Here is a 26,128-nt window from a genome sequence, read left to right as displayed (position 1 = left end):
CCGCGGGCTGGTCCCGCGGGCGCCTCCTCCCGGCCGGGCGGCGGGGCATCCCCGCCCTGGCCCCGCCCTGGGCCCCGGCCCCGCCCCCCGCGGCCTCGGAGCCACCCGCGCCCGCCCCGGCGGTCCCACCCCGCCCCGCCCCGCCCCGCGCAGCCCCGCGCCGGCTCCGCAGCTCGCGCCCGCCCGGCGCCGGGCCATGGCGCTGCTGCAGAACGTGTCGCTGCAGGATCCGCGGGACCGCTTCGAGCTGCTGCAGCGCGTGGGGGCCGGGACCTATGGCGACGTCTACAAGGTGCGCCGGGCGGCGGGACGCGCGGGAGGGAGGAGAGGAGGGGACGCGCCCCGCGCCCCGCTGCGGGATCCGGCCCCCAGCCCCGCCCCCTCCTCATCCCGCTTCACCCCCTCCGCCCCTGCAGGCCCGCGACACGGTCACGTCCGAACTGGCCGCGGTCAAGATAGTCAAGCTAGACCCAGGTGAGGGCCCAGAGCCAGGACCTCAGCGCTGGAGGGAGGGCAGAGCGCCGCGCGGGCGCGGTGTGAGGGGCGGAGAGTTGACATTTCCCAGGCCCCCTGAGAGGGAGGCCCCGGGAGGTACCGTCGCCTGGCACCTGTCTGGCCTGGAGAGAGGAGGCAGTCTGTGCCCATTTTGCAGATGGGGGCATTGAGTTAAGGCGGCCCCCTTCATGATGCGCCGTGTTTCCCAGGGGACGATATCAGCTCCCTTCAGCAGGAAATCACCATCCTGCGTGAGTGCCGCCACCCCAATGTGGTGGCCTACATTGGCAGCTACCTCAGGTGAGGCTGCTTTATCCCGTTGCCCGCCCCCAGGCAGCCCCCATGTGGCCCTGCCATGTGCCCACCCCACCTCTGTGTCACCTCAGGAATGACCGCTTGTGGATCTGCATGGAGTTCTGCGGAGGGGGGTCCCTGCAGGAGATTTACCACGGTGAGGGCCAGGACTCCAGGCCCCAGAGGGCCACAGCCTTCTTCCCATCCCCCACCCCAACGTAAGGCAGGAGGGGAGACCCGGGGCCCTGGCCTTGGGCCCCTGTCTGCTTCTCACTAGCTGTGTGACCTTGAAAGAAATGCTGTCCTTCTCTGGGCTGTATATCGTAGCCTGTGCTGGGAGGGGATGTGGCCGACTCCCCTTTCGCCATCAGTGCCTGCTGCTCCCCGCCCCGCAGGGTGGAGCCTGGGAGGGTCAGCATATACCCCAGACCCCCGTGCCAGCCCTTACCCCTTCCATTTCAGCCACTGGGCCCCTGGAGGAACGGCAGATTGCCTATGTGTGCCGGGAGGCACTGAAGGTAGCTGGGCCCCTAGAGCTGCTCACACCCCCAGTCCCCAGGAGCAGGGCAGGGAGCCCAGCTGACCAGTGTGTGTGGTGGGGGGTGGGGTGGGTGGCGTGCCTCAGGGAGAGGTGCCTGAGGGGCTGTGGGTCCTGGGGGAAAGGGGCCCCAGCCCTGTTGCCGGAAGCAGCCCATTTCCCTTTTGGCTCAGTCACTTCCTGTTTGGGGAGAGGGGAGGAAGAAGCCGCTTGGGTGGGGGACCCCAGTCCTGAGACGGGGTTCAGGAGAGGTGGGATATGCTGGCTAGCTGCACTCAGGGGCTCCTCTTTGTCCCCAGGGGCTGCACCACTTGCATTCTCAGGGGAAGATCCACAGAGACATCAAGGTAGGGGTCTGGCCCAGGGCATCGTGGGAGGGAGGAGGAGGCTCTCGGGGGCACCAGACGGGATTCTCTCTCCTCCATTCCCACAGGGAGCCAACCTTCTCCTCACCCTCCAGGGAGATGTCAAGCTGGGTCAGTACTCTGGGGACACAATCAGGGTGCGGGTTCTATGGGAGCTTCTGGAGTCTTAGAGCCTGCTTGCCAGGGCTGCTTGTCCTTGGGTACGTCCTTTCACCACTTGAGCCTCAGTTTCCCCATTTAGAAAGTGGAACAGTTCTCCCTTCCTGCTAGAAGTTGGATGTGGTTGGGTCTGAATGGAGTCTAACATGGGACCGGGCGCCTGGTCAGGGCTAGAAGGTGGTTGACCCCACCCAAGAGGGGACCTGGCCTTGCCTTATGCCTGTGGCAGTTGTGGCTGAACCTGGGCCGCCTGTTGTCTCAGCCCTGCCGGGTGCATCCTGAGCCTGAGCCCTGGACATGGGTGGGGAGTGGCAGCCAGAGGTCGGGTGAGAGCGGCTCTTTCCCCCTGCAGCTGACTTTGGGGTGTCAGGTGAGCTGACGGCATCTGTGGCGAAGAGGAGGTCTTTCATTGGGACTCCATACTGGTGAGGCTGCACCTCTGGCTGAGGGGGTGGGGCCACAGTGGGGCACCCGGCCGTCTCATCTGTGACCCCACCTCTAGGATGGCACCGGAGGTGGCTGCCGTGGAGCGCAAAGGTGGCTACAATGAGCTGTGTGACATCTGGGCCCTGGGCATCACCGCCATCGAGCTGGGCGAGCTGCAGCCCCCACTCTTCCACCTGCACCCCATGAGGTCAGCTGAATCCCTGCCCCTTGCCTGACCCCAAGAGCCCTGTGACCCCCAACCCCTGACCCGTGGTCTCCATAGGGCCTTGATGCTCATGTCGAAGAGCAGCTTCCAGCCGCCCAAGCTGAGAGACAAGACTCGCTGGTGAGGGCCTACATCCCCTGCTGGGGCCCCCTTTTCAGCCCAGCCCTATGCGGGCAGAGGAGGCGTCTGCCAGCCCCCAGAGTGCAGCCTCATGGGCCCTGCCCTCTTTGGGCCCCCACAGACCATCTGCAGGAGGGCCCTGGGCTCTGCCTCTGGGCCGGGGACCGGTGTGGACAGGGAAGAAGGGCAGATGGTTGATGGTGGAGGCGCTGCCATGTCGCAACAGCAGTGTTGCTCAGGCCAGCTGCCCTCAGCCTCAGGCTGGCTCCTTCCTGGGCAGGCCCAGCAGGCTCCTCTGGAACGGTGACAGGCTGCGCTGCCTGAGGGCTAACCTGGGCCTGGGGGTGGGGGCTCTTGTACCCACTAGGACCCAGTATTTCCATCACTTCCTCAAGCTTGCCTTGACCAAGAACCCCAAGAAGAGGCCAACAGCAGAGAAGCTTCTGCAGGTGGGAGGCAGGGGCGTGGGGCAGGGGGCTTGGCGCTCAGAAGCAGGGGCCTGGACGCCAGGGACCAACCTGCACCCTCCTCCATCCTCCAGCACCCCTTCACGACCCAGCAGCTGCCCCGGGCTCTCCTCACACAGCTGTTGGACAAGGCCAATGACCCCCACCTGGGAACCCCCTCCCCAGAAGACTGTGACCTGGAGGTAAGTGAGAGCCGCTGGGAACTGGGTCTTGACCTGGTCTGGTCGTAAGGCACGCAGAGGTGATAGAAATCAAGGTCCCTTCAGCTTGTGTGTTTCCGGCACAGGGAGCTTCGGTCTGGCTGCGCCCGCCTACTAGGAATCTTCCCTGAACTGGTTTGCCTCCTTGCCGCCCCGCTGTGATAGGTTCTTGCTTTTGGCCCAGCATGGTCGTGACTCTAGTTAAGACATCCTCTGCTTTCTCTGTGATCTTTGGCGAGTTACCTGCCTCTCTCTGCTGGTTTTCTCATCTGTGAAACAAGGATACCATTTAATTTCGCAATAATCTCAGAGCATTGTCGTGAAAACAAACACGTCAGTGTGTGTAAAACACCTCAAGGAATACCTGGTATGAGGTGAGTGTGGACCTGTGTCCACTGTTTGTGTTCTCTTGTAGACTTATGACATGTTTCCCAACACCATTCACTCCCGGGGGCAGCATGGCCCAGCTGAGAGGACCCCCTCGGAGATCCAGTGTGAGTCTGCTTTGGGGAATAGGGGCGCTGTGTGTGGATTTGGTGGGGAGCTCTGTGTTTGGGTTGCGGGGGCTGTATGTATGGAGTTGGTGGAGGGCTGTATGTGTGGATTTGGTGGGGAGCTGTATGTGGATTTGGTGATGGGGGCTGTGTGTGGATTTGGTGGTGGGGGGCTGTGTGTGGATTTGGTGGTGGGGGGCTGTGTGTGGATTTGGTGGTGGGGGGCTGTGTGTGGATTTGGTGATGGGGGCTGTGTGTGGATTTGGTGATGGGGGCTGTGTGTGGATTTGGTGGTGGGGGCTGTGTGTGATTTGGTGGTGGGGGGCTGTGTATGGATTTGGTGATGGGGGCTGTGTGTGGATGTGGTGATGGGGGCTGTGTGTGATTTGGTGGTGGGGGGCTGTGTGTGGATTGGGTGGTGGGGGACTGTGTGTGGATTTGGTGGTGGGGGGCTGTGTGTGATTTGGTGATGGGGGCTGTGTGTGGATTTGGTGGTGGGGGACTGTGTGGATTTGGTGATGGGGGGCTGTGTGTGGATTTGGTGGTGGGGGGCTGTGTGTGGATTTGGTGGTGGGAGGCTGTGTGTGGATTTGGTGGTGGGAGGCTGTGTGTGATTTGGTGGTGGGGGACTGTGTGGATTTGGTGATGGGGGGCTGTGTGTGGATTTGGTGGTGGGGGGCTGTGTGTGGATTTGGTGATGGGGGCTGTGTGTGGATTTGGTGATGGGGGCTGTGTGTGGATTTGGTGATGGGGGCTGTGTGTGGATTTGGTGGTGGGAGGCTGTGTGTGGATTTGGTGGTGGGAGGCTGTGTGTGATTTGGTGGTGGGGGACTGTGTGGATTTGGTGATGGGGGGCTGTGTGTGGATTTGGTGATGGGGGCTGTGTGTGGATTTGGTGATGGGGGCTGTGTGTGGATTTGGTGATGGGGGCTGTGTGTGGATTTGGTGATGGGGGCTGTGTGTGGATTTGGTGATGGGGGCTGTGTGTGGATTTGGTGATGGGGGCTGTGTGTGGATTTGGTGGTGGGGGCTGTGTGTGGATTTGGTGGTGGGGGACTGTGTGGATTTGGTGGTGGGGGGCTGTGTGTGGATTTGGTGATGGGGGCTGTGTGTGGATTTGGTGATGGGGGCTGTGTGTGGATTTGGTGATGGGGGCTGTGTGTGGATTTGGTGGTGGGGGGCTGTGTGTGATTTGGTGATGGGGACTGTGTGTGGATTTGGTGATGGGGGCTGTGTGTGGATTTGGTGGTGGGGGCTGTGTGTGATTTGGTGGTGGGGGGCTGTGTATGGATTTGGTGATGGGGGCTGTGTGTGGATGTGGTGATGGGGGCTGTGTGTGATTTGGTGGTGGGGGGCTGTGTGTGGATTGGGTGGTGGGGGACTGTGTGTGGATTTGGTGGTGGGGGGCTGTGTGTGATTTGGTGATGGGGGCTGTGTGTGGATTTGGTGGTGGGGGACTGTGTGGATTTGGTGATGGGGGGCTGTGTGTGGATTTGGTGGTGGGGGGCTGTGTGTGGATTTGGTGGTGGGAGGCTGTGTGTGGATTTGGTGGTGGGAGGCTGTGTGTGATTTGGTGGTGGGGGACTGTGTGGATTTGGTGATGGGGGGCTGTGTGTGGATTTGGTGGTGGGGGGCTGTGTGTGGATTTGGTGATGGGGGCTGTGTGTGGATTTGGTGATGGGGGCTGTGTGTGGATTTGGTGATGGGGGCTGTGTGTGGATTTGGTGATGGGGGCTGTGTGTGATTTGGTGGTGGGGGGCTGTGTATGGATTTGGTGATGGGGGCTGTGTGTGGATGTGGTGATGGGGGCTGTGTGTGATTTGGTGGTGGGGGGCTGTGTGTGGATTGGGTGGTGGGGGACTGTGTGTGGATTTGGTGGTGGGGGGCTGTGTGTGATTTGGTGATGGGGGCTGTGTGTGGATTTGGTGGTGGGGGACTGTGTGGATTTGGTGATGGGGGGCTGTGTGTGGATTTGGTGGTGGGGGGCTGTGTGTGGATTTGGTGGTGGGAGGCTGTGTGTGGATTTGGTGGTGGGAGGCTGTGTGTGATTTGGTGGTGGGGGACTGGGTGTGATTTGGTGGTGGGGGGCTGTGTGGATTTGGTGGTGGGGGACTGTGTGTGGATTTGGTGGTGGGGGACTGTGTGGATTTGGTGGTGGGGGACTGTGTGTGGATTTGGTGGTGGGGACTGTGTGTGGATTTGGTGGTGGGGGGCTGTGTGTGGATTTGGTGGTGGGGGACTGTGTGTGTGATTTGGTGGTGGGGGACTGTGTGTGTGATTTGGTAATGGGGACGGTGTGTGGATTTGGTGGTGGGGGACTGTGTGTGGATATGGTGGTGGGGGGCTGTGTGTGGATTTGGTGGTGGGAGGCTGTGTGTGGATTTGGTGATGGAGGGCTGTGTGTGATTTGGTGGTGGGGGGCTGTGTGTGTGATTTGGTAATGGGGACTGTGTGTGGATTTGGTGGTGGGGGGCTGTGTGTGATTTGGTGGTGGGGGACTGTGTGATTTGGTGGTGGGGGACAGTGTGGATTTGGTGGTGGGGGACTGTGTGTGGATTTGGTGGTGGGGGACTGTGTGGATTTGGTGGTGGGGGACTGTGTGTGGATTTGGTGGTGGGGGACTGTGTGTGGATTTGGTGGTGGGGGGCTGTGTGTGATTTGGTGGTGGGGGACTGTGTGTGGATTTGGTGATGGGGGCTGTGTGTGGATTTGGTGGTGGGGGACTGTGTGGATTTGGTGATGGGGACTGTGTGTGGATTTGGTGGTGGGGGGCTGTGTGTGGATTTGGTGGTGGGAGGCTGTGTGTGGATTTGGTGGTGGGGGGCTGTGTGGATTTGGTGATGGGGGGCTGTGTGTGGATTTGGTGGTGGGAGGCTGTGTGTGATTTGGTGGTGGGGGACTGTGTGTGGATTTGGTGATGGGGGCTGTGTGTGGATTTGGTGGTGGGGGACTGTGTGGATTTGGTGATGGGGGGCTGTGTGTGGATTTGGTGGTGGGAGGCTGTGTGTGGATTTGGTGGTGGGGGGCTGTGTGTGATTTGGTGGTGGGGGACTGTGTGTGATTTGGTGGTGGGGGACTGTGTGTGATTTGGTGGTGGGGGACTGTGTGTGGATTTGGTGGTGGAGGACTGTGTGGATTTGGTGGGGGGGGGCTGTGTGTGGATTTGGTGGTGGGGGACTGTGTGTGGATTTGGTAATGGGGACTGTGTGTGGATTTGGTGGTGGGGGACTGTGTGTGGATTTGGTGGTGGGGGACTGTGTGTGGATTTGGTGGTGGGGGGCTGTGTGTGGATTTGGTGGTGGGGGGCTGTGTGTGGATTTGGTGGTGGGGGGCTGTGTGTGATTTGGTGGTGGGGGACTGTGTGTGGATTTGGTGGTGGGGGACTGTGTGTGGATTTGGTGGTGGGGGACTGTGTGTGGATTTGGTGGTGGGGGGCTCTGTGTGATTTGGTGATGGAGGGCTGTGTGTGGATTTGGTGATGGGGACTGTGTGTGGAGTTGGTGGTGGGGGGCTGTGTGTGATTTGGTGGTGGGGGACTGTGTGTGATTTGGTGGTGGGGGACTGTGTGTGTGATTTGGTGGTGGGGGACTGTGTGTGTGATTTGGTAATGGGGACTGTGTGTGGATTTGGTGGTGGGGGACTGTGTGTGGATTTGGTGGTGGGGGGCTGTGTGTGATTTGGTGGTGGGGGACTGTGTGTGGATTTGGTGGTGGGGGACTGTGTGTGGATTTGGTGGTGGGGGACTGTGTGTGGATTTGGTGGTGGGGGGCTCTGTGTGATTTGGTGATGGAGGGCTGTGTGTGGATTTGGTGATGGGGACTGTGTGTGGAGTTGGTGGTGGGGGGCTGTGTGTGATTTGGTGATGGGGGCTGTGTGTGGATTTGGTGGTGGGGACTGTGTGTGGATTTGGTGGTGGGGGGCTGTGTGTGATTTGGTGATGGGGGCTGTGTGTGGATTTGGTGGTGGGGGGCTGTGTGTGATTTGGTGGTGGGGGACTGTGTGTGATTTGGTGGTGGGGGACTGTGTGTGTGATTTGGTGGTGGGGGACTGTGTGTGTGATTTGGTAATGGGGACTGTGTGGATTTGGTGGTGGGGGACTGTGTGTGGATTTGGTGGTGGGGGACTGTGTGTGGATTTGGTGGTGGGGGGCTGTGTGTGGATTTGGTGGTGGGGGACTGTGTGTGTGATTTGGTGGTGGGGGACTGTGTGTGTGATTTGGTAATGGGGACTGTGTGTGGATTTGGTGGTGGGGGACTGTGTGTGGATTTGGTGGTGGGGGGCTGTGTGTGATTTGGTGGTGGGGGGCTGTGTGTGGATTTGGTGGTGGGGGGCTGTGTGTGATTTGGTGATGGAGGGCTGTGTGTGATTTGGTGGTGGGGGGCTCTGTGTGATTTGGTGGTGGGGGGCTGTGTGGATTTGGTGGTGGGGGACTGTGTGGATTGGTGGTGTGGGGCTGTGTGTGGATTTGGTGATGGGGGGCTGTGTGTGGATTTGGTGATGGGGACTGTGTGTGGATTTGGTGGTGGGGGGCTGTGTGTGATTTGGTGATGGGGGCTGTGTGTGGATTTGGTGGTGGGGGGCTGTGTGTGATTTGGTGGTGGGGTACTGTGTGGATTGGTGGTGTGGGGCTGTGTGTGGATTTGGTGATGGGGGGCTGTGTGTGGATTTGGTGATGGGGACTGTGTGTGGATTTGGTGGTGGGGGGCTGTGTGTGATTTGGTGATGGGGGCTGTGTGTGGATTTGGTGGTGGGGGACTGTGTGTGATTTGGTGATGGGGGGCTGTGTGTGGATTTGGTGATGGGGACTGTATGTGGATTTGGTGATGGGGGCTGTGTGTGGATTTGGTGGTGGGGAGCTGTATGTGGATTTGGTGATGGGGGCTGTGTGTGATTTGGTGGTGGGGGACTGTGTGTGGATTTGGTGATGGGGGACTGTGTGTGGATTTGGTGATGGGGACTGTGTGTGGATTTGGTGTTGGGGGGCTGTGTGTGATTTGGTGATGGGGACTGTGTGTGGATTTGGGGATGCGGGTCTGTGTGTGGATTTGGTGGTGGGGGACTGTGTGTGGATTTGGTGATGGGGACTGTGTGTGGATTTGGTGGTGGGGGACTGTGTGTGTGATTTGGTGGTGGGGGACTGTGTGTGTGATTTGGTGGTGGGGGACTGTGTGTGGATTTGGTGGTGGGGGACTGTGTGTGTGATTTGGTGGTGGGGGACTGTGTGTGGATTTGGTGGTGGGGGACTGTGTGTGTAATTTGGTGGTGGGGGACTGTGTGTGTGATTTGGTAATGGGGACTGTGTGTGGATTTGGTGGTGGGGACTGTGTGTGGATTTGGTGGTGGGGGGCTGTGTGTGATTTGGTGATGGAGGGCTGTGTGTGATTTGGTGGTGGGGGGCTCTGTGTGATTTGGTGGTGGGGGGCTGTGTGGATTTGGTGGTGGGGGACTGTGTGGATTGGTGGTGTGGGGCTGTGTGTGGATTTGGTGATGGGGGGCTGTGTGTGGATTTGGTGATGGGGACTGTGTGTGGATTTGGTGGTGGGGGGCTGTGTGTGATTTGGTGATGGGGGCTGTGTGTGGATTTGGTGGTGGGGGACTGTGTGTGATTTGGTGGTGGGGGACTGTGTGGATTGGTGGTGTGGGGCTATGTGTGGATTTGGTGATGGGGGGCTGTGTGTGGATTTGGTGATGGGGGCTGTGTGTGGATTTGGTGGTGGGGGCTGTGTGTGGATTTGGTGGTGGGGGGCTGTGTGTGGATTTGGTGGTGGGGGACTGTGTGGATTGGTGGTGTGGGGCTGTGTGTGGATTTGGTGATGGGGGGCTGTATGTGGATTTGGTGATGGGGACTGTGTGTGGATTTGGTGGTGGGGGGCTGTGTGTGGATTTGGTGATGGGGGGCTGTATGTGGATTTGGTGATGGGGGCTGTGTGTGGATTTGGTGGTGGGGAGCTGTATGTGGATTTGGTGATGGGGGCTGTGTGTGATTTGGTGGTGGGGGACTGTGTGTGGATTTGGTGATGGGGGACTGTGTGTGGATTTGGTGATGGGGACTGTGTGTGGATTTGGTGTTGGGGGGCTGTGTGTGATTTGGTGATGGGGACTGTGTGTGGATTTGGGGATGCGGGTCTGTGTGTGGATTTGGTGGTGGGGGACTGTGTGTGGATTTGGTGATGGGGACTGTGTGTGGATTTGGTGGTGGGGGACTGTGTGTGTGATTTGGTGGTGGGGGACTGTGTGTGTGATTTGGTGATGGGGGCTGTGTGTGATTTGGTGGTGGGGGACTGTGTGGATTTGGTGGTGGGGGACTATATGTGGATTTGGTGGTGGGGGGCTGTGTGTGATTTGGTGGTGGGGGGCTGTGTGTGGATTTGGTGGTGGGGACTGTGTGGATTGGGGGTTATGTGTGGATTTGGTGATGGGTGGTTGTGGTGGAGCTGGGGGGTTGCTGTGTGGATTGGGGCCTGTGTGTGTGGATTTGGTGTGAGTTTAGGGGTCAGTCCTGAGACTCTGGCCCCCTAACCCCTGGATCTGGGCCCCCCAGTTCACCAGGTGAAATTTGGCGCCCCACGCAGGAAGGAAACAGACCCGCTGAACGAGCCGGTGAGGGGCCGGCTGTGTGGCAGGTGGTGCACAGGGCTGGGCTGGGGAGGCATGCGGGTGGCCAAGCATCTCAAACCCAGGAGCCTCAGAGCAGAGACAGCCTGGCCCTCGGGTCTGGGAGAGCTGTCCCAGCAGGCCTGTCCGCCAAGGGACCTGGAAGTCTGGGGGCGCCTTCCTGGGGCAGGTTGTCTTGGACACTCAGCTGGGGGTGGAAGGGTGACCACGCCTTTCTAAAACCTGGGCCTGTCACTAGTCAGAGGACCCCGCCCCCCCCACCCCCTGCGGCACGTTCCTCTCTGCCTCGGTTGCTGTGACTGCTGAGCTGTCTGACTCACCATCTCTGCTCTCGCTGCCTCTCCTCATCAGCCTCTCTCTTCGCCCCCATGATCTGAGTACCGCCACGCCTCTCTCTCTCACTCTCTGTCTCCTCCTCTCTCGCTGTGTCTCTGTTTGTCCCTCTCTCACGCTTTCTTTGCCTCTCGTTGTCCCTCTCACAATCCTCTTGCCTGTTAGCATCTCACTTTCCATCTGTCTGTCTGTCTGCCTGCCCTCTCTGTCTCCCGCAATCTTGCCAGCACGCTCTCACGTTGCCTGTCTGTCTCATTGCCTCCCTCCCTGTCTTCCCGACTTGGTTTCCCACAGTGGGAAGAGGAGTGGATGCTGCTGGGAAAGGAGGAGCTGAGTGGGTGAGTGATGGGGAGGGAACCTGCAGGGGGGTGGGGGCGGGAGGAAAGGCTGACCTCTGACCCCTTCCCCTCCCTGCCCAGGAGTCTGCTGCAGTCGGTCCAGGAGGCCCTGGAGGAAAGGTGAAGGGTTGGGGCCCGGAGGAGGGGTAGGGCGGCCAGGCTTGGGACCCAGTCGCATCTCACACCTCACTGCCTTCTAATTGCTCCCTGGCAGAAGCCTGACCATCCGGCCAGCCTTGGAACTCCAGGTGCGGAGAGGAAGGGTGCTGGGGATGGGGGGCAGTGCCATAGGGGGTGCGGTTGGGGTGGAAATAGGTTACGGAGTCACCTGTGAACAGCTGGGTTGGGTCCCCTTACCCTCCTACCAGGAGCTGGACTCCCCAGATGATGCCATAGGAACCATCAAGAGGGCCCCGCTCTTGGGGTCGCCCCCCGCTGAGCCCCCCTCTGAGGACCTTCAATCCAGCCTCCCAGGTGAGTCCCAGGCTTGGGGGACCAGGAGGCCGGCCCCGGGGCGGGGGTGGTGGTCCCGGACTGGAATTCACAGCAGGTCCGTGCCTGCAGGAGCCCCCCCCCCACCTCCCCCAGGCCCTGACAGCCCCGCCCTGCTCTCCACCGCCTGGGCCACCATGAAGCACCAGGAACACCATGAGGTGAGGGGGTGCTGTGTGTGTGTGTGGGGGGGTGGCGAGATGGGAGGCTGAGGGTGTGGCCCTGACTCCTTCCCTCCCTCCCAGAGGTCATCCTGCCATGGGCTCCCCCCGACCCCCAAGGTGCATGTAAGTATCTGCCCATAGGTTCCCCTCCCCGCTGCCTGCTGCTCCCTCCTCCCGCCCCCAACCTGGTGCTTTCTTATCAGCCTCTTGCCTCCTCTCCAGATGGGCGCCTGCTTCTCCAAGGTCTTCAACGGCTGTCCCCTGCGGATCCACGCTGCTGTCACCTGGGTTCACCCTGTCACCCGGGGTAGGCCAGGGGCAGGGCGGAGGCAGGAGCCCGGGAATCCCCAGCTGGGGCCAGGGGACATGGCTGCCCTCTGACCCCATACCCAAACCTGCAGACCAGTTCCTGGTGGTGGGGGCCGAGGAAGGCATCTACACCCTCAACCTGCATGAATTGCATGAGGATACACTGGAGAAGGTGAGGCCCGGCTGGAGGGGGAGCGCTGAGGGCCTTGGGGGCCTGGGGTGCTGACCCCTGTCCACCTGTCGCTCTGTGGCTTCCAGCTGATCTCACACCGCTGCACCTGGCTCTACTGCGTGAACAACGTGCTGCTGTCACTCTCAGGTAAGAGTTGGGGCAGGCAGGGGGCGGGGCCGGCGCCCTTCCCACCAACAAACACTTTAAACCCCTCTCGCCTGCCTCCCATCCCTCCGCAGGGAAATCCACGCACATCTGGGCCCACGACCTCCCAGGCTTGTTTGAGCAGCGGCGGCTACAGCAACAGGTCCCCCTGTCCATCCCCACCAATCGCCTCACCCAGCGCATCATCCCCAGGTCAGAGACCCTGGGGAGCCTGGCCCTGCAGGGATGAGGGAGGAGGGGGAGGCAGAGGGACAGAGCCAGGGCTGGAATGCCGCGTTCCCTGGTACTGAGACTGTTGGGATCTTAGACATTGCACTTGGCCTCTCTGAGGCCTGGTTTCCTCATCGGTCAATACAGTTGGTCAGTACAGTTGGTAGCCTCCCCTCCCCCTGCGCCCAGGCCTGTTGGGAGGGAAGGAGAACAGTGGATGTGAACGTGTGGACAAGCTCTGGGGGTTGTGGCAGGTAGGCTGTGGGGGTGAATGTTTCCTGAGCACCTGCTATGTGCCAGGTCTTAGGCTGGGCTTGGGGACGACTGATCAAATAAGTCCTTGCCAATCAGCTCCTGGGACTGAGGTGAGCCAGTGGGAGAGCTGGGAGGGGTGGGGAGGCCTCAGAGAGGCCAGGTGAACTCATGGACTTTGACAGTGTGTGGGGTCTTCCAGGAAGATGAGTTAGGGCACAGGCTTCCAGAAGTGGGAGGCACAAGTGTGAATTCTAGTAGTCGATCTGGGGAGTTAGGGGTGTTTGGCCTGAGGGGGGAGGGGGAGCAGCCCGAGAGGAAGCTGCACAGGTGGCGGAGCCCTGCCTTTGATGCCAGGCCCAGGATCTGGGCTTTGTCCGACTGGCAGCAGCACCGGGAGCATCTTAGAAGCATCCCTCTGTGTCAGTCAGGATTCTTCTTTGTCACAGGTGATTCAGCTCCCTGGCTTAAGCACAAAAGGGAATTTAATGGCTCGTGTAGGAGTAGGGCCAGCCGCAGGTCCAGCTGGATCCAGGCTTAAATGTCGTCTTCAGGCATCTTCCTGCATCTCCTGGCTCTGTTTTCCTTCTGTCACCTTCATTCTCACACAGACTTTCCTGTCCAGGGATGGCTGCCGGCAGGTCCAGGCCAGCATTTCACTAGCTAACAACCCCACAGAAGCGGAACCTCTGTTTCCAAGTAATTCCCACAATAGTCTAGGGCCAGTTCTCATTGGCCTAGCTTAGGTCCATGCCTAGCCCTGGGCCGGTCACTGTGGCCAGGGGATGAGGAGCCAGGGGCCAGGCCTGCGTCCAGTGCCCTCTCCTGGAGCTGGGGGAAGGAGAGAGGGGCTCGTCTGGGCAGATGCAAGCAGGAACATCTGCTGGTTGCCGTGGTGACAGTGGGAAGGATGAACGGAGGGGGAGGGTGATGAGAGGGCCTGGGAAGGAGGCCAGTATAGGGACCTGAGACGATGTAGGGCGTTGAGAACTGGATGCATTGGAGCAATACTTAGGAATTGGGATTGACAGGATTTGGGGACTAATTGGAGTGAGCGTGAGGGAAAGGTAGGGACTGGGACACCCCCAGAGAGCTGCCTGTGTGGTGCGTTTATGAGGCAGTAGAGTCCCTCTTTTAGCCATTCAGCACCTAGTATGCGCCAGGCAGTGTCTTGGGCCTGAGATACACCTGGGAACAAGAGACCCTTGTATTCCTCAGACTCTCCTGTCGAGAGAGACAGACAGCAATGGACATGAGGAGGAATCTGTACAGCAGTGACGCAGAGGGGAGAGTGCCCCGTGGAGAAGAGCAGGGAGAAGGAGGGCCAGGAGGCAGTTTGGAACAGGGTGGTCAGGAAGGACCTCGCTGAGAAGGTGCTGTTCGAGCGAAGACTCGGAGGGAGTGATGGTGCGAGTCCTGAGGGTATATGGGGGGCTGGAGTGGGCCTGCCTGTGTGAGGAACAGCAAGGAGGCCGGTGGGTCCGTATGGGTGGAGTGAGAGGGAGCTGGCCTCCCTCCTCGGGGAGCCCTGTAGCCACAGTGAGGCCTCTGCCCCTGACTCAGAGCAGCCTGAGGGCCACTGCAGAGGAGAGGCGTGACTGAGGCTTTCACTGGTCACTCTGGCTGCAGTGCTGGGAGGAGACCGGAGGGGGTGGGGGTGGACGCAGAGACCTGTCGGGAGGGATGTGTCGGGAGGGACGTGTCGGGAGGGACGTGTCGGGTGGGACGTGATGGCAGCTTGGGCCAGGGCAGCCGTGAAGGAGGAGAAAAGTGGTCAGAGTCCAGTTTTATTTTGAAAGCGGATCCAACAGGATTTCCTGACAGTTGGTGGATAGAAGAGAAAAAGGAGTCAAGGATGACTCCAAGGTTTTGGCCTAGGCAACGGGAAGGATGGAGCTGTCATCAGCTATGGGTGGAGCAGAAGTCAGTGTTGTCACATGGAGTTTGAAACATGCAAGTGGGTCCTCAGCCCTTTGGGGGGGGGGGTGGTGCTGAGTTCTGAGTGGGCAGGCGGGCTGTGGGCTTAGATATCCTCATGACCAGATGGGTGGTGGAAGCTGGTGGGGAGGGCGGGGGAGGCCAAGCCATGGCTCCACCAGCTGGGGAGGCAAGGGGCCCAGGGCCATTGTGCAGCGGGCTCGCGTAAGGACCACATCGGGAGCCCCACGGCCTTGGGGCTTCCTGACCTCAGTCCTAAGCCAACCTCTGCAGGAAACAGGCCCATTACAGCCTCAAGTCACAGGCAGCTTTGGGTGTGTGTTTGGGAAATCACAGTCTCACAGCATCACAGTGGAGATCTCGAATGGTTAGAGAGAAAAACAAAAAATATCTGCCTGTGTCCCATCTGAAGGCCAGCTTGGGAAGAGGGTGGAAGGAACAAGGGGAGAGAGAAGAGTGAGGACAGAGAGGGAGCAAGAGGTGCCGGCTTCCTTGGCGGGGCCCACATCCCGGCAGGGGGTGCAGACAGGGCCTGGGTCGCTGGGAGGAGGTGGCAGGGCTGCTGACGTGTAGCCCTATTCCCCAGAGGAAGAAACAGGTTCGGAAGGTCCCCTGAGGGTTTGGGGGACAGCCAGTAACCAAAGCAAGGACCCCACTTCTCCCTCAGCACCAAGGTGAGCCACCCACTTCCCCCCCCCGCCCCCCGCCCCGAAATAGCCTGAGCTGAAGCAGCAGAGGGCAGGACGTTTGCTGTTTCTCACCAGTCTTCATCTCCTCTCCTCGGCCTGGCTTGCGCATCTGTGACATGTGGGGCGGGGACTGGCCCTGAGTGCTTGGCCATTGGAGGAGCTGGAGCTCGCATCAAATCCCGGCCCTTTCCCACCCTCGTTTCTTCATTCATTTCTTCATTTACACCCTGCCTTTGCCTAAAAAGGATTTACAATGACCGAAAATAGGTGAGAAAGTAATCATAGCAGGATGAGAAAAGCTAGCCTTTTGTGAGGGCACCTGATGTACCGGGCTGCGCTGCAAGCCCTTCCCCTAAGTTAACTCATTTAGGCCTCCCTACGACCCTGCGAGGTGGGTATCACGGTTATCCCAGGCTGCAGATGAGGCAATTGAGGCACGGAGGGGCTGAGTGCCTTGCCCTGAGTTGCATGGTTAGAGAGAACTCTGTGACCCAGACCCCTGGGCTGGATATACACGCTCCAGGCTGTGGAGGGGGTGCTGCAGCCATGAGCCCTGCGTCACATCCTGTGCGATTCACAGCTTCATGGTTTCTTGGGTACTCAGGCAAGTGGCTTGGCCTCTCTGAGCCTGTCTGCCACCTGTGAGGCAGGGAAGGTGTTAGCACCCACCCTTTAGGGATCTGCGGAGGGTCTCGCCCAGGATGGCACCCGTGACACCTGCCCTGGTTGTCACCCCCACAGGCGCTTTGCCCTGTCCACCAAGATTCCCGACACCAAAGGCTGCCTGCAGTGTCGCGTGGGTAAGAGCTGGGCGAGGTGGGGAGGGCGGGGCAAGGTGGGGAGGGCGGGGCAGGGTGGGGCCGGGTGGGCGCAGGCGGGCACAGCCCTGGGCCCACCGCCTCCTCTCTCGCAGTGCGGAACCCCCACACAGGCAGCACCTTCCTGCTGGCCGCGCTGCCCGCCAGCCTGCTCCTGCTGCAGTGGTATGAGCCGCTGCAGAAGTTCCTGCTGCTGAAGGTGCGGGGTGGGTGGGGAGACCCCCAGGCGGGTGGCAGGGGTTCTGGGAGGAGAAACGGAGACCTGAGCGCCCCTGCTGCCCCCAGAACTTCTCCAGTCCCTTGCCCAGCCCAGCAGGGATGCTGGAGCCGCTGGTATTGGATGGGAAGGAGCTACCGCAGGTGTGCGTGGGGGCCGAGGGCCCCGAAGGGCCCGGCTGTCGCGTCCTGTTCCACGTCCTGCCGCTGGAGGCTGGCCTGATGCCGGACATCCTCATCCCACCCGGTGAGCTGGAGGGCCAGGCTGCTGTGTGAGTGTGTGTGTGTGCGCGTGCACGTGCGCAAATGCGCGCACGCGCGCGCGCGCACACACACACACACACACACACACACACGTTCATGTGATATATATACATAGAGAGAGAGAGAGCTCCCCACAGCTTACGGCTCCACGGAGACCTTGGGGACCCGAAGCTCCCAGCCTCCCTTCAGCTGGGTCTCCCTGTAAAAGATGTCATTAGACCAAAGGACTCAGCAGCTGAGAAAACCTGACCAACCCTGCAGGGGCTGCAGGGACAGAGCCAAACCGGGGAAGACGGGTGCCAGAAGCCAGCCTCCATTCTGAGCAAGGAAGCAGGACCCTGGGTTCTGGGACAGCTCAGGGGAGTGGAGTGAGTGGTGGTGGGTAAAGGAGAGGGAAGGCGCCCTGGACCAAGGCCCTGGGGTGGCCCAGACCCCCAGCCAAGGGTCTCATGGGACTTCATTCTGGATCCTCACAATGGCCCTGGAAGGAAGGCATCGTCACGCCTGGGGTACAAGTGAAGAAACTGAGGCTCAGAGATTCGAGGTCACGCAGTGACTGAGTCATGAAGCCTGGTTCTCCTGACTCCGGAGCCCCTGCCCTCCTGAGGCTCCCTGGGCCTCAGCCCTGTCCCTGGTCATGGGTCACTTTGCTGCAAAGCATCAGTTCCCCAGCTGTGCAGTGAGATTAGGCATTGTAACCTGTCCCAGGCTGTTGTGAAGTGTGCTCGTGGTGAAAGCTGGCTGACGCACACCCCCTGTGTCTTCCTCTTGGGGCCAGAGCGGGGCTGGTGGCTCAGCCAGGCCATGTCTCCCTTCTCTGCCTGCAGAGGGGCTCCCGGGCTCAGCCCAGCAGGTGATCCAGGTGGACAGGGACACAGTCCTAGTGTGCTTTGACCGTGAGTGTTCCTGGGATCAGGGCTGGGAGCAGTGGGAGGGGGTGGTGAGGGAGGCCATGTGGGTCTGTCTCCCCAGAAGGGAGCTGCCCCACCCTGCCCACCAGCCCACCCCCTGTGCAGGCTGCGTGAGGATTGTCAACCTGCTGGGCGAGCCCACAGCCACGCTGGCACCTGTGCTGACATTTGACTTCCCCATCGAGACTGTGGGTGAGTGCGCCAGACAGAGATGGGGTGGAGTGTCCCCTGCCTGGAGCACGTGATGTGGCCCTGGGGCCCCGGGCTGGCAGCAGGACAAGGAGGCGGGTCCCTCAGCCCCTCTCGAGAGCCATCCTGGTCAACTGCGGTCCAGTCCGTGAGGACCTCTGTGACCCAGACCTGGGCCCAGGGCATAGCTGGGGGAGCCAATGTCCCCAGGGCAGCGCAGGGCTGATGGCAGCCTGGCCCTCCCCCCAGTGTGTCTGCAGGACAGCGTGCTGGCCTTCTGGAGTCATGGGATGCAAGGCCGCAGCCTTGACACCAATGAGGTGAGTGGGACTCCAGAACCTGGTGGCTCCCCACCCAGTTGTCCCCACCTTTCAGGAGAGGACCCGCTGGGGTGGCCTCAGTGCCCCTTTTCTTCCCAGGTGACCCAGGAGATCACAGACGAGACAAGGATTTTCCGGGTGCTTGGGGCCCACAGGTAGGACACGTGCCGTGGCCTCCCCTTCAGATGCCCTCCGGGCCAGGTGGAGGTGCCCAGGTGTCTTCCCACCTTGCTCACCTGCGGTTCTCTCCCCTCCAGAGACATCATCCTTGAGAGCATTCCCACCGACAAGCCAGGGGCTCACAGCAACCTCTACATTCTCACAGGCCATCAGAGCAGTTACTGAGCGAGTGGGCCAGCCTGGCCAGGGGCATCCCCCGCGTGCCCCAGGCCTTGGTGGCAGTTCTTTTAGGCAGAACTGAGCCTGCCCCTCTCAGATCAGGGGAGCAGGCCCTGGCTCTGCTGGTCTGAAGGGCAGAAATCCTGAGAAGGGTTTGGGGGCTGGGGAGGGGAGGGGCGCCTACCCCACACCTCTGCAATAACTGGACCAGAGGAAGCTGCTGCCACCTCCCCGTTCCCGGCAGGCAGCCAGTCCCCAGTGCCCCGTGGCAGGGGCCCTGGGCAGGTCAGGGGCGGGCCCGGGGCTGTGCATTCCATTTGGTTCCACATTTCCTTTCCACTCTTCCTGCCAAGAGCCTGTCCCTGTGCTCTGTCCTGGGGAACACGGTATTTAAAAGAGAGACTATATTGGTATTAAAGCTGGTTTGATTTTATTCCAGTGGTCCCTCTGGGTTAGGGGGAGCTGAGCCCACTCATCTCCCTCCACCTCTCCCGCCAGCACAGGTTTCTTTCTGTGGCACCAGGTGCTGTGGACATCACATGGAAGGAGGGCCACCAGTGTTCTGGTGGTTCTCTCACGGGGAGCCAGGCAGAGGTGAGGGGGAGGCCGTGGCCCCCAGGGGCATCTCAGGGTCGCTGTGTTTTCCTGGGCTCAGGCTCCTCTGCTCAGGATGAGCCCTCAGCCTTGCAGGGTAAGGTCTCTTTTGTGGCCAAGGAGTCATGCAGATGTAGGGGGAGGAGTAGGTGGGGTGGGCATGGCAGGGGGAGGCACTAAACAAAGGAACTCATCCAGAGCTCCCCTGCCCCATATAGCATCTCTCACCAGGTAGCCTATGGAAGGGCCCAGTAAGGGCCCGCTAAGGGCTGCTCCACCCAGCCCCAGGGAGGCTGGCCTGTGGAGACAGCCTGCCATGACCTGTATCCCCCACCCAAGCCTGGGGCTGCCTCGCGGCCTCCCGCCTGCTGCCTGGGTATCAGTTGCTCTGTCAGGCCGGGATTACTGAACACAGGCTTGCTTACCAAGCTAGACTCTGGGAAGATTAGTCTGTGTCCATTTAATAAGAATTCCCAGAGCGTCGCCTCAGTGCCAATCCCTGAACTCTCAGAGGGGTCCCTACCAAGAATGTGGACCAGCCCCCAGTGAGGGGAGCTGTCCTCTTTGCCAGAATCTGCATCTCCAGAGCACATTTGTCCACCCGTTCCTGGCCTTGTGCTTTGCATCGTCATTCTCCCATGATTCCCTCTTCGAGGGCTCCCCCCAGGCCAGGGAGCCCCCTGTGGCCCCAGGCACCGACCAGGCTGCTCTTGACCAGCGCCTTTGGGCAGGTGAGGCCAACGAGGCAGCTGGCCTTGAAGGAGGGGTCAGGTGCACAGGCAGGACCAGGGCTGCAGAGGGTGGGAAGGCCTGGGTCTGGGGGAGGAGCTTAAGCAAAGGTCCAGGGTCTGTTTGGCCCGATCATCTCCCTTTTGATGTTCAAGGCCAGTGTTAGAATGAGAACTCTACGCCTGGTGGGCCATTGGTAAATACTTGATAAATAAATGCAATGATGAGTGGGTGGGTGCTGGGTGGATGGCATGCCAGTCCCTAGTGCTCCTGGCAGGGGACCCCAGGCCATCTCATGGTTGTCGTATTGTCCCCTTGTGCACCCTCCAGCAGAGCTGTGACTGCTCTCTTAGCCACAAGGGAGGGTTTCTCAGCTGAAATGGGGAGTCACATTGGGGCAGAGACACAGCTCCTGTGCACCAGGCACACCTGCCTGTGTTCTCCCTGAGACCCAAAGGAAGGTAAGAGGCACCTTCCAACTTCTGAAGATTTGTCTGCATCCACCTGGGGCGGGGGGCGGGGGCTGGGGCATTTGATGGGCCAGATGGAGGGGGTTACTGGGATGATTCCTAACCTCATTTTTCCAGATTTCTTAGCAGAGGGGCAGGATTAAGGAGTGCCAGGGGTGGGGAGGTTAGCTTCTGCTCAGTGGACAGAGACCCCTGACCCTTGACCCCAGGTACCCGGAGAGGACTTTCAGCTCACAGAGCAGCAGGCAGCAGACAGCGCCACCTTGTGGCAGGCTGCCCCAACACTCTAAAAGGAGGGTTGGGGGTGTTGTCAGAATGTAATGTGCCAAAGAGGGGGGTGTCGGGGGGGCTGGGAAAAGCAGGGGCCCCGATAAAATATTTGTTGCCAGCAAAGCCTGGCTACCAGCCAAAGAAAGGCCAAGAAGCCAGGAAATATGCACTGAAAGACCAAAATTGTTATTTTATCTTTGTTTTTTAATAGATAGCCCTTGGCCATGATACACAATTTTTTTAAGAATACAAAACAGATACAATGAAAAGTCTCCTATCCAGGTCCCAGTTACTTTTGAACCCTGTGGAAGTATTTATGCATGTTTAAGCAGTTTGGTATGCTTTAGTCTTCTTACATGCACGGTAATATATTCCGCACACTGTTCTAATCTTGCCCTTTAAAATCTGTCCTGAAGGGACTTCCCTGGTGGTCCAGTGGTTAGGACTCTGCGCTTTCACTGCTGAGGGCCTGGGTTTGATTCCTACTCGGGGTACTAAGATCCCGAAAGCTGAGCAAGTGGCCAAAAAAAAAATTTGTCCTGGAGAGCTTTCCATGATCAGTGGCTCCCACTTTGTTCTTTTATAGCTAGTGGTATTCCACTGGATGGGTTTTCCATAACTAATGTGAATTAACTGTAGTTATATCCCTACTGATGGAAAGTTCAGTTGTTTCTGCTAGTTTCATGTTACAAATGATGCAGCAATAAATACTCTTATGCCAGTGCCACTGTGTACATATTCAAGTGTCCCATAGGATAAATTCCCGGAAGTGGCCTTGCTGGGTCAGAGCTGGCTGTCTTTGTCCTTGTGACAGTTGTCCTTGTGGCAACTGTCACGTTGCCTTCCCTGGGCAGAAGGCTCTGGCAAGGGTCAGATCAGCCTCTCTAAGCCATTCTGTGGGTAAGTGGAAGAGGCAAGGGTACCCCAGGATGTTCAGGTCACTGGCCCATATGCTGAGTCAAGTGAGGGTCAAGGTGAGAGGTGACAGCCAGAATGTGCGCTTCAAGACAGTGGGGTATTGGCCGTGCTCACGGTGGCATGTCCACTGCCTCGTCACTACCTGGTACACAGAAGGCCCTCAATCATGCTTTCTGAGTGAAGGAATGAGTGTGATATTATGAAGAGGAGGCCCTGGAGTTGGGCCTCTGGACTGGGTGAGCTTGCTGAGCTGTGTTTTCGCCAGGTAGACCATATCCTAGGTCTACCTGCAGGGTGTAGGGAGGATTGGATGTATTGTAATACACAGGATACAACAACACAGGTGAATCATAGAGATGTAATGCTGAATGAAAACAGTGAATTGCATAAAATGATACAGTATGATAGCAAACATAAGCAAAATGAAACCATCTCTTGTTCAGTGATTTAACCACGTGTGATAAAACTCTTAGGAGATCAAGGGAAGAAAAAGCACAAAATTCAAATGATGGCCCCTGGGAGGGGAGTGGGAATGGACCCCATAATTTTGCAAAGGTGTTGGTAATATCGTGGTTCTCAGGCTGGGTGGTGGGTGCATGGGCGTTCTATTTGTAGCTCAGTTCTTAATGCACATAAGGTTCCACACACCCTTTTGTATGTATCAAATACTGTGTAAGGGAATTCCCTGGTTGTCCAGTGGTTAGGACTCCGAGCCTCCACAGCGGGAGGCATGGGTTCGATCCCTGGTCAGGGAACTAAGATTCCCCATGCCACGCCTCATGGACAAAACAAACAAACAAATGTTAAGGAAACGTTAGGTTAAATATTTTAAAGTAATCACTCAAAAAAACCTCTGTAATGGCTTAAAAAACAAAACCAAAAAGCCAAGATAATCCTTTCTTAGGTGGTGAAGTCAAGTGGAGATGATGAAATCAATGTTCTGTGACAAACTATGGTTAGGTCCCTCTCTCTAGCTGCTTCCTTCTGTTGCTCCTTTTAAAACAGCTTCTTGAGGTATAATCAGCACACAACGAAATGCCCATATTAAAAACATGCTATTTGATGACTTTCACACAGACACTCGGGAAACCATTATCACAATCAAGATAAACGTTTCCGCCACCCCCAAAGCTTCCTCTTTGTAATCAGGTCCTCCTGTTCCTCCTTGCCTCCCCATCCCCAAGTAACCACTGATCTGCTTTTTGGTCACTATAGCTGAATTTGCATTTTCTGGAATTTATATACATAGAGTCATACGATATGTACTTTTTTTAATTTGGCTTCTTTCCCTAAGCATCATTTTGAGATTCATCCATGTCATTCCTTTTATTGCCAAGCAGTATTCCATCGTATGGATGTACTAGGTTGTGTAGCTAGTTGCCTGTTGATACACATTTGGGCTGTTTCCAGCTTTGGGCTACTTATTACAAATAAAGTTGCTATGAACATTCACATACTTTTTTTTATATATATAAATTTATTTATTTATTATTTTATTGGCTGTGTTGGGTCTTTTTTGCTGTGCATGGGCTTTCTTTTTAGTTGTGGTGAGTGGGGGCTACTCCTCATTGTGGTGCGCAGGCTCCTCACTCCCGTGGCTTCTCTTGTTGAGGAGCACAGGCTCTAGGCGCGTGGACTTCAGTAGTTGCAGCACATGGGCTCAATAATTGTGGCTCACGGGCTCTAAAGCGCAGGCTCAGTGGTTGTGGCACACGGGCTTAGTTGCTCCGTGGCATGTGGGATCTTCCTGGAGCAGGGATCAAACCCGTGTCCCCTGCATTGGCAGGCAGATTCTCAACCACTGCACCACCTAGGAAGCCCCTCACATACATGTCTTTATATGGATATATACTTTCACTTCTCTTGAGTGAACGCTTTGGAGTAGAAGGGCTGGGTCATATGGTAGGTGTTGTTTCACTTACCCTGTTTGGTTTAATTCTAATTTTTACTGTATTTTATTTTTTAATTAATTACTTTATTCTACTTATTTATTTATTTAATTGCCTGCGTTGGGTCTTCGTTGCTGCGCTCGGGCTTTCTCTAGTTGCAGAGAGCGGGGGTTACTCTTCGTTTGGTGCTCGGGCTTCTCACTGCAGTAGCTTCTCTTGTTGTGGGGTACGGGCTCTAGGCGTGCAGACTTCTTCCAAGCCCGGGGATCGAACCCATGTCCCCCGCATGGGCAGGAGGATTCTTAACTACTGCGCCACCAGGGAAGTCCCTGTTTGTTTTCATATTGTTGAGTTTTGAGAGTCTGGATAAAAGTGCTTTATCAGTTATGTGATTTGTGCGTATCTATTTTGCTATTATTTATTTTTTTTTCAATTCCCATTTATTTTCAACACAATAGAAACCTGAAGTGTAGAACAGGACAAAACCAAGGATGGGGGGGGGTGGGAGGCACTAGCAAGAGTAAGAGATGAGATGTTGCCAAAAGATGAAGGGTGTCGTCCCCTCTCTGGGGAATGACATTTAGGTCACAGCACACACCTTTCCATATAGGTATAGAAGGGCTGATATTCATTTTTTTTCTGTAAGAAAAGATAGGGTTGGGAGGAGGCTTTCTGGAGGCTTAGAGACTAAGGCTAGTCTCTCTCTTGCTCCTCTTGACCCCCTTTTCTGACCTGGGGAAGGAAGGAATCCAACATTATGAAAGAGGTAAAGTGGAAGAGGGAAGGATCCTCCTTGACAGGGTGGTGGCCAGAACCTTAAAGGAAATAGCTCAGGACAGAGCTTGGAGGGAGACTGAAAATGGAGATAATACCGTTAACACCTCCTGAGAAGGTGAGAGAGGAGCAGGGAGATATCTGGAAACTAGGACTTAATAGCCTGGATGCCCCTCTCCAAAACCCCACTCATTCCTTGTAGGGACTTCTGCCTGCTCTTGGTTTCCTCACCCTGGGCTGCCACATGGGCCTAGGATGGTGGTCATCTATCCAGGTGTTCAGCACACGGTTCTAAATGGAATTTGATGAGACCCAGCTTCTCGGAGAGTTATCTAAAAAACAGAGAAGGACATGTTAACTGGACAGATGGGAGGAGTGGGCACCAGAAGGAAATACAGAGTTACCCAGAATGGCAGAAATCTAGGTTCCCCAGAGGGGAAAGAGAGGGGAGACATTCAACAAACAACGAGTATTTACTGAGTGCCTATTATGTGCCAGGCACTGTTCTAGACACCCCCCCCCCCCCGCCCTTCCAAAGAAAAACTAGATAGAGGCAGAAAATGCAAATTGAGGGAGAGAAAAGGGGCAGCTGAGGAAGAAGGCTGATGGGGGTGAGAAGCCTGAGGTGATGGGGACTCGGCCTCAGGCCTCCTCATTGGTCTCCTCACCGAAATCCTCTTCCTCTTCTTCGGTGGCATCCTGGTACCGCTGGTACTCGGAGACGAGGTCATTCATGTTGCTCTGAGCCTCGGTGAACTCCACCTCGTCCATGCCCTCACCTGTGGAGGAAGGCCTTCCAGCGGAACGTGGTCGTGAACTGCTCTGATATACACTTGCACAGCTCCTGGATGGCCATGCTATTGCCAATGAAGGTGACTGCCACCTTGAGGCCACGGGGTGGGATGTCACAGATGGCTGTCTTGATGTTGGGAATCCACTCCACGAAGTAGCTGCTGTTCTTGTTCTGCATGTTGAGAATCTGCTCGTCCACCTCCTTCATGGACGTTCGCCCACGGAAGACAGCAGCCATGGTGAGGTACCGGCCATGGCGGGGGTCACAGGCAGCCTTCATGTTCTTGGCATTGAAGACCCGCTGGGTGAGCTCGGGCACAGTGAGGGCCCAATACTGCTGGCTTCCACGGCTGGTTAGAGGAGCAAAGCCAGGCATGAAAAAGTGGAGACATGGGAAGGGCACCATGTTGACTGCCAGCTTGCAGAGGTCAGCACTGAGCTGGCCAGGGAAGCAGAGACAGGTGGTAACACCACTCATGGTGGCTGAGACAAGGTGGTTCATGTCCTCATAGGTTGGCGTGATCAGCTTGTGGGTGTGGAAGCTGATGTCGTAAAGGGCCTTGTTGTCAAGGCCCTCATCAAAGGTCTCATCAGTGTTCTCCACCAGCTGATGGACAGAGAGAGTGGTGTTGTAGGGCTCAACCAGCGTCGGGCACTTTGGGTGAGGTATTCATGATGCAGTTGGGATACTCTTCACGGATCTTGGTGATGAGGGAGGTGTCCATTCCAGAGTCCGTGCCCCTGCCCAGCCAGAGGGTCACCTGGAAGCCCTGCAGGCAGTCACAGCTCTCAGCCTCCTTCTGAACCACATCCAGGACCAAGTCAACCAGCTTGGGCGCCTCTGCATAGTGGCCCTTGGCCCAGCCCAGTTGTTGCCTGTCCCAGACTGACCAAATTGTCAGGTCTGAAGATCTGCCCAAAATGACCTGAGCGAACAGAGTCCATGGTCCCGGGTTCTACACGCACCAAGATAGCATGAGGAACATATTTGCCACCTGTGGCTTCATCATAGTACACGGAGGTGTGGTCCAGCTGCAGGTCGCTATCCCCATGATAGGTGCCAGTGGGGTTGATGCCATGTTCATCACTGATCACCTCCCAGAACTTGGCACCGATCCGATTGCCACACTGACCGGCCTGGATGTGCATAATTTCCCTCATTGTTAAAATATAT

At 57.7% G+C, this 26,128-nt stretch overlaps 1 protein-coding gene and 1 pseudogene across 5 annotated transcripts; one reads left to right on the top strand and one right to left on the bottom strand.

Annotated features, from left to right (window-relative positions):
* The first annotated feature begins 163 nt into the window (after nucleotides 1-163).
* On the top strand, nucleotides 164-26,128 carry MAP4K2 (mitogen-activated protein kinase kinase kinase kinase 2). Of its 5 annotated transcripts, none has more exons than XM_057726352.1 (32): nucleotides 164-292; nucleotides 417-474; nucleotides 705-795; nucleotides 882-946; nucleotides 1,252-1,307; nucleotides 1,627-1,674; nucleotides 1,761-1,803; nucleotides 2,204-2,276; nucleotides 2,354-2,485; nucleotides 2,561-2,623; nucleotides 2,991-3,072; nucleotides 3,165-3,272; nucleotides 3,706-3,784; nucleotides 10,326-10,384; nucleotides 11,027-11,070; nucleotides 11,152-11,190; nucleotides 11,285-11,318; nucleotides 11,439-11,544; nucleotides 11,635-11,723; nucleotides 11,808-11,849; nucleotides 11,949-12,033; nucleotides 12,128-12,207; nucleotides 12,294-12,354; nucleotides 12,447-12,564; nucleotides 16,203-16,261; nucleotides 16,375-16,478; nucleotides 16,565-16,742; nucleotides 17,587-17,655; nucleotides 17,776-17,862; nucleotides 18,109-18,179; nucleotides 18,279-18,334; nucleotides 18,437-26,128. In XM_057726352.1, the coding sequence occupies exons 1-32, from the start codon at nucleotides 197-199 to the stop codon at nucleotides 18,522-18,524; spliced, it is 2,463 nt and encodes an 820-aa protein (XP_057582335.1). In that variant the 5' UTR covers nucleotides 164-196; the 3' UTR covers nucleotides 18,525-26,128. The 5 variants fall into 5 exon arrangements, 4 of the variants coding, with proteins under 4 accessions (XP_057582335.1, XP_057582334.1, XP_057582336.1 ...); XM_057726351.1 differs by having other exon boundaries at nucleotides 18,261-18,334; XR_009052562.1 differs by lacking the exons at nucleotides 18,279-18,334; nucleotides 18,437-26,128 and having other exon boundaries at nucleotides 17,538-17,655; nucleotides 18,109-18,161.
* On the bottom strand, nucleotides 24,361-26,115 carry LOC130848212 (tubulin beta chain-like; annotated as a pseudogene).

The sequence above is a fragment of the Hippopotamus amphibius genome, chromosome 3 (genome assembly GCF_030028045.1).
Source record: "Hippopotamus amphibius kiboko isolate mHipAmp2 chromosome 3, mHipAmp2.hap2, whole genome shotgun sequence".
Taxonomy (NCBI): domain Eukaryota; kingdom Metazoa; phylum Chordata; class Mammalia; order Artiodactyla; family Hippopotamidae; genus Hippopotamus; species Hippopotamus amphibius.
The sequence above is the reverse complement of the archived record's forward strand: the minus strand, read 5'-3'. Positions and strand labels throughout refer to the sequence as shown.